Source organism: Daucus carota, chromosome 9 (assembly GCF_001625215.2).
Source record: "Daucus carota subsp. sativus chromosome 9, DH1 v3.0, whole genome shotgun sequence".
NCBI lineage: Eukaryota > Viridiplantae > Streptophyta > Magnoliopsida > Apiales > Apiaceae > Daucus > Daucus carota.
Genome location: NC_030389.2, coordinates 34,005,454 through 34,023,991, shown reverse-complemented (window position 1 = coordinate 34,023,991; position 18,538 = coordinate 34,005,454). Strand labels below are relative to the sequence as shown.

At 32.9% G+C, this 18,538-nt stretch overlaps 3 protein-coding genes across 4 annotated transcripts; all 3 read left to right on the top strand.

Moving 5' to 3' along the window:
• The first annotated feature begins 2,643 nt into the window (after nucleotides 1–2,643).
• LOC108202384 (receptor-like protein EIX2) lies at nucleotides 2,644–4,710 on the top strand. The gene has a single exon (XM_017370762.2). It carries the CDS (start codon nucleotides 2,644–2,646, stop codon nucleotides 4,708–4,710), a length of 2,067 nt encoding a protein of 688 aa, XP_017226251.2.
• A 4,172-nt stretch (nucleotides 4,711–8,882) lies between these two features.
• Nucleotides 8,883–10,088, top strand: LOC108201986 (uncharacterized). Its single transcript, XM_017370337.2, has 2 exons — nucleotides 8,883–8,988; nucleotides 9,264–10,088. The coding sequence occupies exon 2, from the start codon at nucleotides 9,265–9,267 to the stop codon at nucleotides 9,925–9,927; it is 663 nt and encodes a 220-aa protein (XP_017225826.1). The 5' UTR covers nucleotides 8,883–8,988; nucleotide 9,264; the 3' UTR covers nucleotides 9,928–10,088.
• Nucleotides 10,089–13,748: 3,660 nt separating this feature from the next.
• LOC108200943 (LRR receptor-like serine/threonine-protein kinase GSO1) lies at nucleotides 13,749–16,882 on the top strand. 2 transcript variants are annotated; one of them, XM_064084007.1, is made up of 3 exons: nucleotides 13,749–14,503; nucleotides 14,581–15,784; nucleotides 15,889–16,080. In XM_064084007.1, the coding sequence occupies exons 1-3, from the start codon at nucleotides 14,227–14,229 to the stop codon at nucleotides 15,935–15,937; spliced, it is 1,530 nt and encodes a 509-aa protein (XP_063940077.1). In that variant the 5' UTR covers nucleotides 13,749–14,226; the 3' UTR covers nucleotides 15,938–16,080. The 2 variants fall into 2 exon arrangements, with proteins under 2 accessions (XP_063940077.1, XP_017224704.1); XM_017369215.2 differs by having other exon boundaries at nucleotides 13,753–14,503; nucleotides 14,581–16,882.
• Nucleotides 16,883–18,538: the final 1,656 nt, after the last annotated feature.

Genomic DNA, 18,538 nt, shown 5'->3' with positions numbered 1-18,538 from the left:
AGAAGTAGCGGTAATCTCTTCTTTCTTGATGAAGTAGCGGAAACTCCATGACTAAATGTCTAAACATAAATGCTATTTCTTCTTGTCATTTTTTTCTCCATTTGTTCTTGAGGTTGGTGTCTCATAAGTAGTGGTTGCTATAATGTGCTCATGTTATTCACATAGCTTGGAGGAAGGTGGATTTGTCAAATTCTGTATTTCAAGTTGTACTACAAATTTCAATTAAGATGCATTTTTGTATGATAATATTATCCGTTTTTACTTGTCATTTATTTCTTATATTCTGTCTGATTTAATTCTTTGTTGTCATTGTCAATCTGTCAACTTAGTGGTGCCGTGTTGCGTGTTATCCCTATACCTTTTTTTAATATAGAATCAAGATCATAATTAGTACACTTATTTCTGCAAATAAGTTCCTTAATACTGCGGTCCAACAATTTCTGTGATGAAATTCCCTCAAATTTTTGTCAAAATCCGATGATTCAAGTTTTAAACATGGCAAGAAATGACATCAGGAGGTCTATTTCTCTTTGCTTGGGCCATAATTACAAATTATAACACTGAAACTAATGATGCTCCACCATACTCCAGACTGAGTTGTACTGAAAGAATTGTGGATGATTAAAAAGGAACTAAACAAACATATATAGCAACATACAGATTTTTTGTACTAAATTGATTTATCAAGTAACAACATAGTGGAGTGATTCCAAAGGAGATGACTGATCTTCGTGGTTTCTTAAGTATACACTTAGCCGGTTACCATTTATCCAGGAGGATCCGTGACAAGATTGGGAAACAGGACCGACCGGAATTTCTTGATATCTCTAGACATGAATTTTATGGTCCCATATCATGGAGTCTATCAAGTTTGAACTATTAAAACCCTCTAAGCTAGGGCTGAGCAAAACCGAAGCGAACCTTATAAATTCGGCCCTGTCCGGTTTGAAATTTTTTACATTTCTTCATATCTGTCAATCCACAAGTGAATCATGCATTCTTTATATAAATAACATACAGTCCCATTATCAAACAACCTTCAATTAAAGATTACAACAACATGCAAGTCATCTGCAGTTTAAATATAACAGACAGTGAGGATAAATAGACTAACATTCAGTCTGCAGAATAACCACGAAAACACCACCTATAACTTTTTATATAATTCGGTTTTTCTTCAACCGAACCGGAAAAACCGAAGTATTTTCTGTTCGGTTTGAAAGACAAGTTTAGTTCGGCTTCAAAAATATAAAATTTCGCAGGAGGTTAATTCCACAAAGCAAAAGGTCTTTTCGGTTATTTTGGTTCGGTGCGGTTCGGTTTCGACCGAACCGACCGTTTGCTCAGCCCACCTCTAAACCCCCCCCTTAATGATTTTTCAGGGAGAACACCAACCAGAAACCAACTCTGAACCCTAACGATCATATCATTCACAAGTTGAAAGATGATGGGAGTGCCATATATGCTGTAGAGATCAATTAAGCGCTAATAATAAGTATAGATCTGCTCGTAAATATGAATGAGATTAACATTTCCAGTGTAGTTGTGACATTCATAAAGTGTACAGATTATATACTAAATACTTAAGTATTTCAGCTTTAATATCATTTTTAAGAATTTCTTTCTCAATTAATCAAGACCCTGCAGCACTTAGTAGATTAAGTAGAAATCTAAATTTAATGTAGTTAAAAAGACGAGTTTAAATGAAATTTTTGCAGGTCATCACGAGGAGAGGACCGCATGGCCTCAGTGGTCTATCCAACACCCACAAAAGATCAAACTTACCACTCTCGATGGAATTTTTAAAATTCCATTCAACCACTGATATTTCTTCAAGTAATGATGGTGATCATCTTCATATAACATATATTCCATAAGCAATTACGGACCGGGAGGGAAGAATTAGAAAAATCATCTAAAAAAGTAAGCTATCAAGTAACTGGCAAGTGCTCGCTGAGTGGGAGACTTCATGATGTTGAGAATTGAGAGTGCTGGCAACGGCTGACTAGGAGACTAATTCCATTGTGAATGATAGATTCGACTTTTGAATTCTTCTACGCGCTTATATTTTATCCCATCAGGCTACATAAATATGTCCATATACATGCAGATCACATTAAGTAGATTCTGCAACTATCTTTTAGTTCTAGTTATGGAAATACAAAAATATATGAGTTCACTTCTACTTGTATATGCTACATGTTTAACATTTTGTTGCGGTAGCATAGTCGGAGGCCACCTGAATGGAAGCTGCATTCACAGCGAGAAACAAGCTTTGCTGCTTCTGAGGAAAAGCCTTCATGCTAGAAATGACTCCTGGTTGTTACCGTGGGATGGAGATGATTGTTGTTCATGGTCCGGAGTTTATTGCAACAACATAACAGGCCAGGTCATCAAACTTGATCTCCGAAATTGCTGTGATAAAGGTGATTAAATCTCAAATACCTTCTTCTTAAATTAGAAAGATTTCTGTTTCAATTATTTTAAATAAGAAATAATTAATACTATTATAATATTTATAAAATCAAGCAGGATTAACCCGCAAGTTGAACATGTTTACTGTTGGTTTTTTGGCCTTGTAATGTAATTTAATTTTTGTCCAAATGCAGTCTCATTATGGTACTCACTCTCTAAGTTTACTGAATGGCCAAACTATTTTATGTGATTATTCCAGGTTCGATTTCTCAATCCATCGGGAACTTGACTGCTCTTACTCAAGTATATCTATCCGATAGTTCCATTGAAGGCATTATACCAGAATCCATAGGAGCTCTAAAATCTCTTACTTATCTTGATCTTTCTTTCAATAATCACGGGGGTTTCATTCCTCAATCTATCGGAAATTTAACATCCCTAATTATTCTTGACCTATATAATAACCAAATTAGAGGTTTGATCCCGGAATCTATAGGGGCTTTGACATCTCTCACTAGACTTGATCTTTCTCTAAATTATTTACATGGTCTGATTCCTCCGTCTATTGGAAACTTGATATCACTTTTTGACCTTTATCTTAAATACAACAGATTTAGTGGTTCAATTCCGGCTGAGATTGGCAATCTTACCAAACTTTCAGACCTCACTGTGAGTGCGAATCGGTTTACTGGTTCTCTACCAGAATCACTTTGCCAACTAAACAATTTAAGCGCGCTGTTGGTTGATGATAATCAGCTGGGAGGAAGCATTCCTAAATGCATCGGAAAACTATCAAATCTAGAAATCATGGATCTTGTTTCCAATTCATGGGACGGTATTATATCTGAGCATCACTTTGTCAACCTCACCAACCTTTTTTCCTTTCGAATTTCTTCAAGATCTAACTTAATGGTTAATATCAGTTCTAGATGGGTTCCTCCATTTCAGCTTAATGATATATACATGGACTACATAAAAGTGCCCAAATTTCCCAAATGGCTTATAACACAGAGATCACTTGCTGACATCACGGTGAGAAACACGAGCATATCCGATACCATATTAGCAATTCCAAATAGTGTGAGATATTTAGACCTCTCAAATAACCACATGTTTGGTAATATCCCTGCTCTTTTATGCAATCTAACGTCCTTGAAGACTATGCTTGTCTCTGATAATAAATTTTCAGGAGCGCTACCCCCGTGCCTAGGAAATTTGACAGACTTGCATGACTTTTCTGTTATGAATAACAACCTCGGTGGGGATATTCCGATTTCTTTAGGTTTTTTAAGGTTTCTTTGGTATTTAAACTTGCACAATAATAATTTTCAAGGCAAACTTCCACTGTCCTTCCAAAATTTGTCATCTATAATCGGACTTGATGTGGGAAAGAACAATTTAAGCGATATTCTTCCTGGTTGGACTTCGAAGTTGCTGGATCTCAGGTATTTAATACTAAGGTCCAACAATTTTTACGGTGAAATTCCCACCGATATATGTCATCCATCAATTCAAGTTCTAAACCTGGCAAAAAATGACATAACGGGAAACATACCTCCTTGCTTCGGCAATTTTACTGCCATAATTACAAGTTATAACAGCGGAAAAGAAGAAGGTCCAATATATGGGGGACTGAGTTATGAAGATATAATCATTGATGATCCAAAAGGATATGAACTAACATATTCCTCTACACTTGATTTTCTTTATTCCATTGATTTATCAAATAACAATATCAGTGGGGAGATTCCAAAGGAGTTGACGAACCTCCATGGTTTGTTGAGTTTAAACATAGCTGGTAACCGTCTATCCGGAAGGATCCCTGACACGATTGGGAAATTGGATAAACTGGAATTTCTTGATCTGTCCAGAAATGAACTTGCTGGTCATATTCCACAGAGTCTGTCAAATCTGAGCTTTTTAAGCCATTTAAACCTCTCCTTTAATGATTTTTCGGGGAGAATACCAACGGGAAACCAACTCCGAACCCTAGACGATCCCTCCATTTATGTTGGAAACAATCAGCTCTGTGGTCCACCCATCCTGAAGCCCTGTCCTGGTGACACCGATTCACATGATTTTCACAACAACAATGAAAATGAATTTTATTCGGATGACGAGCACGTGTGGTTTTATGCAGGGATAGGACCTGGTCTCTTGGTCGGCTTTCTGGGATTCTGTGCTTCTTTTCATTTTATTCCAACATGGAGGTACTTCTACTTTCACTCTGTTGAACGATTCTCTGACAAGATAGCGCTTTCCATTGCTTTGTGGTGGAGAAGGTTCCAGAACTAATAGGTGAAATCATATCTATTACACACACTTTTGTTATTTTATTCTTCTCCTCTGTTTTTCTTAATGGTTTTGCCTTCTACCGCTGAGTTCTCGTATTTGTTAGATCACTAAATATGCGTTAACACTATTCCTAATTTTTTTTTAGTGGATTCAGGTTCTTCATCAAGCATAAGCGGTAGCCTTGGACAAAAAAGATGTTGGAATTTCTTGCATCATAATTCTATCTTAATTAGCAATATATATCCAGTTATATTATACATAATTTACGTAAGATATACATAGTCCCATGTTCCTATGTTCTGTTTCTGCTTCTTGTATTCTCTTCTGTACCTTGTTATTGCCAGTCATTTTAACAATAATACTGCTAAATTTTATCTTGGTAAAGAATGGCATTAACGCAAATGCAAAAGTTCCATGGAGTTTTATTATATGGATGACATTGTCTACATTTCTACTTATGTTGTGCAAATTGTGTAAGCAAAAAATGTTACAAGGCATATAATAACATAAAGGAGTCCCATTAATACTCTGTCAAGCATACTCTAATAATTTAAACACCATACCAAAATGTACATTTTGTAAAATGGGTGGAATAGAGTGTTTACATATAAATATACCATTTAGTTAAAGAATGAGGCTAGGCACAGTGGCGGATGCAGTGCAGTGCATGGTGTGTCACGTGACACACCATTATTTTAAAAAAAGAATTTTTTTTTTTTTTTTTGGTCAGCTTATACAAATGATGGTTGTGCACTTGTGCTCTTCATCTGTTTTCCAAAGTTGTCTCATTTGTTGCATTTTGCTAATGAATAAAATAAGTTTATTATACTTTTATATGTTTGTGAAATTGTCAAAGAGAGATTATTCTTTTATTTCGAGTTGCCTATTACTCCCTCCATCCCATTCATTTGTATACAGTTTTTTTAGGGACATCCCACCAATTGTATACATTCCAAAGGTAGTAAATTTTTATAATATAAAATACCATTACACAAACTAATTTCTTCCGCTATCATAATAACCTAATATTAATACAGAATTCAACTTTTTACTCGAGCGTGAACTATTTACTTCAGCGTTTATTCTGGCAAGAGTACTCTAATAATCAGCAAACTCACATCATAATAACTGATCAGCAAAATTAACAAAATTGTTCACAAAATATACCACATCTTTGCAAAACTCCACAAAATCCAAAATATTCTCAACACAAGAAATATACCTGAGGTGGAGGACGAAAATCATCGTGTAAACTGAACTTCGATTTTTCGATTTCATTGCTAAATTTAATTTCCTTAGTTTCAGCTTCTTTACTTTCGATTTCAAACACGAAGCAGAGGCAACCTGAAGGAGAACGGGAAGCAAAGCACCTTCTTGTCTGAACCATTGATCCTATACACAAAAAAACATATAACACGTCTATATTATTACCAGCAAACAGGGGACTAACAAAAATCATAGCCATTCTCAAAAAATCACATAAAAAGCTAGGTTTCATAACAACTAACGCGAAAATTAACATTCATATTCTAGAGTTTATGCATGCAACAACTAAGAAAATCGAATTAAAATAGAAGGAACTTATAATGAAACCAAACCCTGCTAATAATCAGTACAAAGAGATGTCAAAATCGAAAGAAAGAGTAAGCTAACCTTAACTCGGTAAAGAAGAAAGATAACGCGATGATCGAAGAGAATGAAGACGATGGTAGAGAAACCCTGAGCTGTGAGCACAACAAGTACAGTTTGTTTGCAAGCATTTAAATTAATTTTTTTAACATCACCGTATATTTGCAATAGAAGTAGAGAAACGGTTGGTTTGCGGTTAATAATAAAAGGAGTATTTTTTTGTCAAATTCCCCTTATTTTATTATGAAAACAATATTAATTTGAAGGTATATTATGACGTGGACCGTTTGGATTAACTCAAAAACGTATTATTATTTAAATATAAAATGTTAATTATAAGTAAAAAATAAAATTTTAATTTATGCGTGCGGATAATTTTTTCGACATTTATAATTTATCAGGTATAAAAATTATTATTATAATAAAATATTATAAATATCTTTTATAATGATTTTATACCTTTGTAAAATCAAATTTCAAAAATAAACATAAATCACTAGAAAAAGTTAGAATTAATCTATTATATATATTATATTAGGATTGTGCTTGCAGTCTTTTTTATTTATAAAGATTTCTTGTTATATATTGTCAACAGAGATACATGCTCTGTATTTTGTTTTTCTGTTTCTACTGTCATCATCTTATATGATATTTCCTAAATTCAGTGATAGAGAGCAAAAAAAGTAAAACACTAATTATAGTCTGAATACCAGTTTCAAGTACGGGGCGTTAGATATACTAGCTTTTTTGGCCCGTGCTACGCACACGGTATTGATTCTCTGATTTTTTATCAACTAAACCTATACTTTCTGTTGTGATTAATCTCAAATCTGACGGGTAATCAACGCAGTCAAACTATTTATTATGAGTTTAAAGTTATTAAATTTTACGTGTTTATCTACATTTTGGCTCGTGCTACGTACACAGGTATGATTTTTTTTATCTGATTAACCTACAAATATTTTATTAATAAACAGTATTATATGAAATATAAGTTATGGAAGACAGCGTGCGTAAGAGTCAGAATACTCGAGTTATGTTATTGGCGATCAGTACGTTCTAGATGTTAAAGATAATATATACGAATGTCGATTGAAAAAAATAAAATCATGCAACAGAAATTATAACGACGTGGACTATATAATTCTTTGTATTTGAAAACATAAATAATTATAAATTTAACCTGATTATGCAGATTATAAAACTTTTATCCATTCCTTAATTATAAAATTAAGGTGAATATGCTGATAATAGAGTTTCCTCCCGTCCTTAATAAATATTGATAAATAGGTTAAGAAATAATTAACCTTAAAGGAATACATCAATAAAGGAATACATATGTAGTCATAATTCAGTTACATTACTAAAATTATATATATGCTACAATTATTGCATATATTGAAAATTTATAATAAGAAGCTATACGTGACAAATATCTATAATAGAATAGATTTTGTATTGATTTATAACGAAATAGATTTTTCATTAGTATCATTAATATAACCAAATATTTAATATAATAATAATATTTCATGTTTGGAAAAAATTTGTAAGTTTATGGATCTATCATCAAATCATTATTTGTATAGTTAAAATAATAATAAAAAATTAGGTAATTATTTCTAAAATATTTATAAAAGACATGAAAATATTAATGACTATATAATTAAAATTTCTCGGCGTCGCCTAACGGCGACCCCTCGTATCTTAAATAAAATAACAAAAAATTATAAAAACTGTATGTAAAAAATTTATTGTAAAGATATTTATGGAAATATGTTCATTTATCAAAATTTTATTTAAATTAAAATATGTCCATAGCATTTTGACCCTTGCTACGCACATGGGTATATATGAATTTTTTGTTTTTTTCCTAGTTAACCTATACATTTTATATAAACAAACAGTACATGATATGAGATATAAGTTATGAAAGGCAACGTATGTAAGAGTCAAAATACTCGAGTTATGTTATTGGCGATCAGTATGTTGTAGATGTTAAAGATAATATATACAAATGTCGATTAAAAAATAAAATCACGCAACAGTAATTATAAGGACGCAGACTATATAAATATTTGTATTTAGAATCATAAATAATTATAAACTTAACCTGATTATGCCAGTGTTGTGGAAATCGGCCGTGCAGCCGATAAATCGGCCGATATATCGGCAAAACTCACGCTCACGATCTTAGTAGCCTGAATCCTTTCATTACACGGTTTATATAATATCTGGTCAAACCCGGTCAAAACCCGGGTCAAAGCGGGTTAAAAAGTCCAGCTATCCATGATATCTATACTATAATATAATAAGCCAACATAGGTATAATTGGTAGTCGTACAAACTATATTATAATAAATCGACATTAGTATAATTTGTAATCGTCCAAAAAATATAATCAGTTGGTCAATATAATTTGGTTAAAATCCAATCCATCGTTACTAAAATACTAATAAGATGATGTTAAAACTTAAATTATAATTAATAAATTACGATTCTATACCCGTCCGTGCTTCGCACGGGTTAAAGGCTAGTATATATTAAACAAACAACAAAAATCAATCTTGTTCCTTTCACTGCTCTGCTGCTCAAGCATCGAAGAGGGGACATTAGAGAACAAAATCACAAATCAATTCATCTACACAGGTTCGTTGCTAGCTACAATACAATTAGATTTGTCATCTTAATGATTTAGATTTCAGTTTCTTTTCTCATGGTTTGTTTTAGTTTTGGGTTGTAGCATTTGTATGATTTTGAATTATAATGGGTAGTTCATAGGTTAAATAACAATCGATGTTTATGATTGAGTGTTTGGAGTCTAAAGAGTATAACCCCCTTGCTTTGTATTTAACATAGTTATCCTGATGCTCCGATGAACAATTTTTTTACTTGTTTATTATACTTGTTTGGTGCTGCTACAGAATGCAAAATACATCATCTAATGATACCCAGTGCGCTTCAGAAGATATATTAAAGGCTAACTCTGATGATATTGGATGGGATTATTGTGAATTAGTAGATCCTAGAAATAATCGGAAGGTGAAATGTAAATTGTGTAACAAAATAGTTACTGGAGGAGTGTTTCGTCTAAAGCAGCATGTAGCTCGAATTAAAGGTAATGTGTCATCTTGTAAAAAGTCTACTCCGATAGATCAACTAAAGTGCAAACAGGCGCTGGAGGAGGTTAAACGAAGCAAAGATAAAAAGAGAAAGGCACTTGAAGAAAATAGAATGGAGGTTAATATCATTGAGAATAAAGAGGCTGATTGTGTTGAGATTGATGGTGTTAGCAGGAAAGCACGAACAGTTGGTCCGATTGATCAATTTGCAAGAGCAATATCTTCATCTGAAAAAAAGAGACAACAAAATATTAATGAAACATTGTTCAAGAGCAGGACAAATGAGGTGCATACTTATATGGCTCGTTGGGTACATGAATCTGGAGTTTCATTTAGTTCGATCAATAATGATAGTTTTCGTAGATTTGTTGAAGCTGTTGGCCAATTTGGTCCTGGATATAAACCTGCAACTCAGTACCAATTGAGAGAGCCTTTAGCTGGTATCAAAATCCAAAAGGGATTTTAATTATTTTTGCTAGTGCTCTGAATAGAAACAGAGAGCCTGATGTTAAAGTTAACATTGCTTCAGTTGTAACTTGTAATTATTTTGAATGTAGATTTACTGGGACAATGCCTTTTATTGTATGTCTAGGAATGCAAGTGTATTATGGAAGTTGATTAAGAGAATGGATTAAAATTTCCTCATTCTGATTTTCATATTTATTAAATAATTATATATAATAAAATATTAATATTAAATTCTTCCGATTTATGTACCGATTAATCCTTCCGATAAATCCCCGATTTGACGATTAATCCTTGCAAGGTCATGTGACCGATCTTGTCCGATTACCGATTTTCGTAACACTGGATTATGCAGATTACAAAACTTCCATCCATTCCTTAATCATTTAAAATTAAGGTGAATATGCTGATGATAGAGTTTCCTCCCGTCCTTAATAAAAAACTGATAATAGGCTAAGAAATAATTAACCTTAAAGGAATATATCAAAAAAAAATACATATATAGTCATAATTCAGTTAAATTAAGAAAATCTAAAAAACTGTATGTAAAAAAGTCTTTTTACATCAAGTCATCATAAATATCCCTCGTATCTTACATAAAATAACCAAAACTTATAATAAACTGTATGTAAAAAACTTATAATAAACTGTATTGGAGTAACCCCTCGTATCTTAAATAAAATAACCAAAACTTATAATAAACTGTATGTAAAAAAGTTTTTTGTTAAGTTATTTAAATGAAAATATACTCATAGCATTTTGGCTCGTGCTACGCCCACACATCACTTTTTGTTTTTTTATCTAGTTAACCTATATATTTTTTATTAACAAACAGTATATGATATGAGATATGAGTTATTAAAAACAGCGTATGTAAGAGTCAAAATACTTGAGTTATGTTATTGACGATCAGTATGTTGTAGATGTTAAGGATAATATAAACGAATGTCGATTGAAAAAAATAAAATCACGCAACAGTAATTATAACGACGCGGACTATATAAATCTTTGCATCTAGAAACATAAATAATTATAAACTTAACCTGATTATGCAGATTATAAAGTTTCCATCCATTCCTTAATTATAAGATTAAGGTGAATATGCTGATGATAGAGTGTCCTCCCGTCCTTAATAAAAATTGATAAATAGGCTAAGTAATAATTAACATTAAAGGAACACATCAAAAAAAAAAAGAATACATATATAGTCATAATTCAGTTACATTACTAAAATTGTATGCTACAATTATTGTCTATATTGAAAATTGATAATGAGAAGATATACGTGATAAATATCTATAATCGAATATATCCTGTATTGATTTTATAACTGAATAGATTTTTCATTAGTATCATTATTATAACCAAATATTTAATATAATAATAATATTTCATGTTTGGAATAAAAATTTATAAGTTGATGGATCTATTTCAAATCATTATTTGTATAGTTAAAATATTAAAAAAAATATTAGGTAATTATTTCTAAAATATTTATAAAAGACATGAAAATAGTAATGACTATATAATTAAAATTTTTTGGCGTCGTCTTACGGCGACCCCTGTATCTTAAATAAAATAACAAAAAAAAAATATAATACACTGTATGTAAAAAATTTATGGTTAAGTTATTTACGGAAATATGCTCATTTATCAAAGTTTTTTTTAAATTAAAATATGTTCATAGTATTTTGGCCCGTGCGACGCACACGAGTATGAATTTTTTGTTTTTTTTATCTAGTTAACCTATACATTTTTTATTAACAAACAGTATGATATGAGATATAAGTTATGAAAGACAACATATGTAAGAGTCAAAATATTCGAGTTATGTTATTGGCCATCAGTACGTTGTAAATGTTAAAGATATGATAAGGAAGGGCTTGGTGAAAAAAATTAATACATGTACGAATATTATATATGAGATATATTAACAAATAATTAAAAAATAGAGTGCGAATTGATTTTATACGTGCTATACTTTTGAAAGGGCATTGCACATTTAAAACATATAAATCGTTATCATATTTACCAACTTTGACAATGTAAAACATATAATTTTCATTGACTACCTTTCCATATTTACATATGGGTTATAGCATGCTAGACCTATTTATCTGAAAATTTAAAAAGTCAAATAAATAAAAACTTACTTATCAAGAGCTAAAATTGTGGAGTGACTATAAATAATGAAAGTATAACAAAAAGCATTGTAGTAATAAATGTCAAATCAGTGGAAATCAAATGAAGTTTGACTTCCCTATTCGCATATAAGCTATAACAGTCCAGATCCATGTATCGGAAATTTGAAAAATCTTGTATATCAAGAGCTGAAATTATGGAGTGAAAAAAGACTCCATTAATTTGAAATTATAACAAAAAGTCTTGATTTGCTTATTGAATATAGTGTATATGGAAGCCACTACGTTTTATACAAAAATGGATTGTAATAATAAATGTCAAAATCATTGAAAATCAAATAAACTTTGATTATGTTTCCTTATTTACATATAAGTTATAGCAGGCTAGATTCATGTATCGGAAAATTTAAAAATTCTGATATATAGAAACTTCGTTATCAAGATTTAAAATTGTGGAGTGAAAAAATACTCCATTAATCGGAAATTATAACAAAAAGTTGATTTGAAAATTGAATATAGTGAAAATAGAAACCGCACAAATTATACGAAAACATATTGAAGTTGAAATTAAATTATATTTTACTACGTATCCTTATTTGCTATGAGTTATAGCAGTCTATACCCATGTATTGGAAAGTATAAAAAAAATTGATATATAAAAACTTCATTATCAAGAGCTAAAATTTTGGTGTTAAAAAGTGTTTCATTGATTAGGAATCATAACAAAAAGTCTTGATTTGGAAATTGAATGTATCGAATATGGAAACCGGTATATATTACACAAAAAAGGATTGTAATAATAACGACCAAAATCAGTTAAATTAAATAAACTTTGACTATTTTTCCTTACTTACATATGGGTTATAGCAGGCTAGACCCATACATCCAAATATTAAAAAGTCGAATATATAAAAACTTCCTTATCAAGAGCTAAAATTATGGAGTGAAAAAGTACTCTATCAATTTGAAATTATGACCAAAAGTCTTGATTTGAAAATTGAATATAATGAACATGAAAACTGCAAAAAATAAATAAATAATCTTTTTAGTAATTAATGTCAAAATCAGTAGAAATCAAATAAAGTTTGACTTCCGATCCCTATTTGCATATGAGCTATAATAGTCTAGATCCATGTATCCGAATATTTAAAAATCTAATATATGTAAAACTTCTTATTAAGAGCTTAAATTAGGGAGTGAAAAAAGAATCCATTAATTTGAAATTATAACAAAAAGTCTAGATTTGAAAATTGAATATAGTGAATATGGAAACCACTACACATTATATAAAAAAGGATTGTAATAATAAATGCCAAAATCATTGAAAATCAAATATATTTTAACTACTTTTCCCTATTTACATATGAGTTATAGCAGGCTAGATTGATGTATCTGGACGGAAATTGCGTCATATTCATTATTACGCGTGGCTCTTGTCAAAAAACAATGGCACACCAATCCATGTTTCAGACAATTGAATAGGATGTTGTATCTCTAGCCGGGGACCCAGACGGCCAGACCTAACTAAGAACCGTCTTTCAATTTAAGAAAATAATTTCTTTAGATGTGTTTGTTGCCCTGATACAAGAGAATAGTTACATGGACAAGTATAAATGTATTATTAAGTAAAAAATATCATCCAATTCCAACATATGCATCATGATTAATATGCATTATCTTGTAGACGCGTTCTGTTATATCTTGATGTGCTACTTAAAGAACAGTTATGGATTAGAGCTAATCCCTATGGCGTATCTGTAATGTATTCAGTGTAGGAAATGACTTGCGACCACTTAGTGGTAGACCACTCAGTCAATGACGACGACAAGGAAGAGTTGAGCATGAAGCAAGCATAATACAAACACAAACAAACAAATGAGGATTAAAGAGTTGCATTAAATAAAGTTTAACAATGTCTTATCATCTCGATCTTCCAATATAAACTTCATGAATACTAATTTAGTACAGTAACTGAGCAAGTGCTCGGTGGGTGGGAGACTTTTGATGTTGAGAGTGCTGGAGACGACTGACTTTTGATACTTGTTCATGACTTTGAATTCTTGTACCCATTTATATCCATACCATCAGAATATGTTCATATACATTTGATCGGAGGCAAGTAGATTCTCCAATTACTTTTATTGTGTTCATTTCTAGCTATGAAATTAAATACGAAAACATATGAGTTTATTACTTGTTTATGTGTTCTCACATATTCAAAGTTTGGTTGCGGGAGCATAACTGGAGGCCGTAGCAATTTAAGCTGCATTGAGAATGAGAAACAAGCTTTGTTGCTGATTAAAAAAAGTTTTATAGATGACTGGAAACTCTTGTCATCGTGGGTCGGGGATGATTGTTGTTCATGGTATGGAATTGAGTGCGACAACCTTACTGGCCAGGTTACCAAACTTTATCATGGAGCTTCCGGTCTTAAAGGTGATCATTCCTGTAATTGTTTTTGGATGAAATTTTTGGTTATTAATCTTGGGCTAATTATGTATTTCACTTTCCAGGTTCAATTTCTGCATCCATTGGCAATTTGACTGCTCTTACTGTAGTTGATCTAAACTATAATTTTCTTGAAGGCATCATACCTGAATCCATAGGATCTTTGAAATCTCTTACTATCCTCGATCTCTCTGTCAATAATCTCCAAGGTTTCATTCCTCAGTCTATAGGAAGTTTGACATCATTAACCATTCTTGATCTATCTCAAAATAAGATTGGAGGTTTGATCCCGGAATCTATAGGGGCTTTGACATCTGTCACAGAACTTCATATGTCAAGCAATAATTTACGAGGACCAATTCCTCAATCTATTCGAAACTTGACATCACTTTCCCTGTTTCATCTTTCCTTTAATGAATTCAATAGTTCAATTCCACCTGAAATTGGCAATCTCAAGGAACTCAGGTTCCTATCTTTAAGCACAAATAAATTCAGCGGTTTACTAACCGAAGCAGTTTGCAACTTGTCAAAGTTAGAGGTGCTATCAGTTGTAGAAAACCAGCTGAGTGGAAGCATTCCTGTATGCATTGGGGAACTATCAAAACTAGTATCATTGGGTCTTTCCTTAAATTCATGGGAGGGCTTCGTATCAGAGCGTCATTTTGCTGAACTCGCCATGCTGACTGAGTTGAAACTTTCTTCAAAGTCTGGCTTAGTGATGAATGTTAGCGATAAATGGGTCCCCCCTTTTCAGCTCGAAGATATATGGATGGACTCCTTGAAACTGGGGCCTAAATTTCCTAGATGGCTCTGTACACAAAGGAATATCAAGGAACTTGTGATGACAAATACGAGCATATCAGATAAACTATTAGCACTTCCAAATAGTGTGATGTATTTAGACCTCTCAAATAATCACTTGTTTGGTAAATTTCCTGCATATTTATGCAATTTTGTTAGCAATTTAGGAGAGAGCTTGAAGGAGATACATCTGCCCGACAATAATCTTTCAGGAGAGCTGCCCCAGTGCTTAGGTAACTTGACGTTTCTGGAGGTTCTTGATGTGATGAATAACAATCTCTCCGGTAATATTCCTCCTTTAGGTTCTTTGGGGCTTCTCCGTAATTTGAACTTGCACAATAACAAGTTTCAAGGCAGACTTCCTTTGTCCTTTGAAAATTTGACAGGGCTAGTTGGACTTGATGTGGGGAAGAATAGTTTAAGTGATGTTCTTCCGTCTTGGAAGAGTAATTTTACATCGCGTCTCAGGTACTTAATACTACGGTCCAACAATTTCTTTGGTACAATCCCCACAGAACTTTGCCACCATGTTTCAATTCAAATTTTAAATTTCGCGGGAAATCACATTACAGGAAACATTCCTCATTGTTTGGGAAATCTGACCTCCATAATCACAAGTAACAACTACAGTGATGATCATTATCCATACACGGATATATATGATCCGATCATGGATGATGCAAAAGGATCCGAGTTAGCATATACATCTACACTCGGGCTTCTGTTTTCCATTGATTTATCAAATAACAACATCACCGGAGGGATTCCTGAAGAGTTGATGGATCTCCGTGGTTTGTTGAGTTTAAACTTAGCCGGTAACCGTCTATCCGGAAGGATCCCTGACAGAATTGGGCAACTGGATAAACTGGAATTTCTTGATCTCTCTAGAAATGAACTTTCTGGTCTTATTCCACAGAATCTGTCAAATTTGAACTTCTTAAGCCGTTTAAACCTCTCCTACAATGATTTTTCAGGGAGAATACCAACCGGAAACCAACTACAAACCCTCAATGATCCCTCCATTTATGTTGGCAACAGTCAGCTCTGTGGTGGACCTATCCTGAAGCCCTGTCCTAGTGACACAGATTCACATGATTTTCAAGACAACGATGAAGCTGATTCTTATTCGGATGATGAGCACATGTGGTTTTACGCAGGGATAGGACCTTGTCTCTTAGTTGGCTTTTTGGGATTCTGTGCTTGCCTGCATTTCATCAAGTCTTGGAGGTATTCTTATTTTCACTATGTCGAACAAGTCTTTGACAGGATAGTGGTTGCTGTTGCTTTGTTACAGAGGAAACTCCATGACTAAATGTCTAAACATAAATGCCATTTCTGCTTGTCAATTTTTTCTCCATTTGTTCTTGAGTTAGTTTCTCAAACTTGTAAAACGCTATAATGTGCTCATGTTATTCGCATAGCTTGGAGGAAGGTGGATTTGTCAAATTCCGCATTTCTAGTTGTACTACAAGTTTCGATTAAGAGCATCTTTGTATGTTAATATTATCTGTTTTTTGTACTATATTAATTTATCAAATAACAGCTTAGTGGAGAGGTTCCAAAGGAGATGATGGATCTCCGTGGTTTCTTAAGTATAAACTTAGCCGGTTACCATTTATCCGGGAGGATCTGTGACAGATTTACAAAGGAGATGATGGATCTCCGTGGTTTCTTAAGTATAAGTATAGATCTGCTCATAAATATAAGAGATTAAAACTTCCTATGGCATTGTGACAGTCATAATCTGTACAGATTATATACCAGGTACTTGAGTATTTCAGCTTTAATATCATTTTAAAGAATATTTGTTTCTTCATTAATCAAGACCCTGCGAGTAGTAGATAAAGTAGAAAAATAATTTTATGTAGTTAAAGAGACGAGTTTAAATGGAATTTTTGCAGGTCATCATGAGGAGAGGACCGCATGGCCTGAGTGGTCTATCCAACTCCCACAAAAGATCAAACTTTCCATTCAACCACTGATAATTCTTCAAGTAATGATGATGATCATGTTGATGTAACACGGCAAGCTTTCAAACCATGGAATTATAACATATATTCCTTAAGCAATTAAGGACCGGGAGGGAAGAATTTGAAAAATCATCTAAAAAGTAAGCTGTCAAGTAACTGGGCTAGTGCTTGTTGAGTGGGAGACTTTGCTGTTGTGAGTGCTGAAAACGGCCGACTGAGAGACTAATTCCATTGTACGCGCTTATATCAATCCATCAGGCTACATAAATATGTTCATATACATGCAGATCACATTAAGTAGATTCTGCAACTATCTTTTAGTTCTAGTTATGGAAATACAAAAATATATGAGTTCACTTCTACTTGTATATGCTATAAGTTTAACATTTAGTTGCGGTAGCATAGTCGGAGGCCACCTGAATGGAAGCTGCATTCACAGCGAGAAACAAGCTTTGCTGCTTCTCAGGAAAAGCCTTCTTGTTAGAAAAGACTCTTTCTTGTCAGTGTCACCCTGGGATGGAGATGATTGTTGTTCATGATCTCCAAAGTTGTTGTTATAAAGGTGATTAGAATATCACATACCTTCTTCCTAAATTTGAAAGATTTCTGTTTCGATTATTTTCTATAAGAAATAATTAATACTACTCCATTATAATATTTATAAAATCAAGCAGGACTAACAGCAAGTTGAATACTGTTGGTTTTTTGGCCTTGTAATGTAATTTAATTTGTGTCCAAATGCAGTCTCATTATGGTACTCATTCTCTCACTTTACTGAATGGCCAAACTATTTATTTGATTATTTCCAGGTTCGATATCTCAATCCATCGGGAACTTGACTGCTCTTACTGAAGTAGATCTAAACGATAATTCCATTGAAGGCATTATATACCAGAATCTATAGGAGCTTTGAAATCTCTTATTTTTCTCTATCTTTCTTCCAATAATCTCGGCGGTTTCATTCCTCAATCTTTCAGAAATTTGACATCCCTAATTATTCTCGAACTATCTAGGAACCAAATAAGCGGTTTGATCCCGGAGTCTATTGGCAATCTGACATCACTTTCTTACCTTAGTCTTGCCAACAACAGATTTAGTGGTTCAATTCCGGCTGAGATTGGCAATCTTACCAAACTTTCAGACCTCAGGTTGAGTGAGAATCGGTTTAGTGGTTCTCTACAGGGGTGTAAACGAGCCGAGCCGAGTCGAGTCGAACACTATGAGGCTCGGCTCGAACTCGACTGAAAAGTTC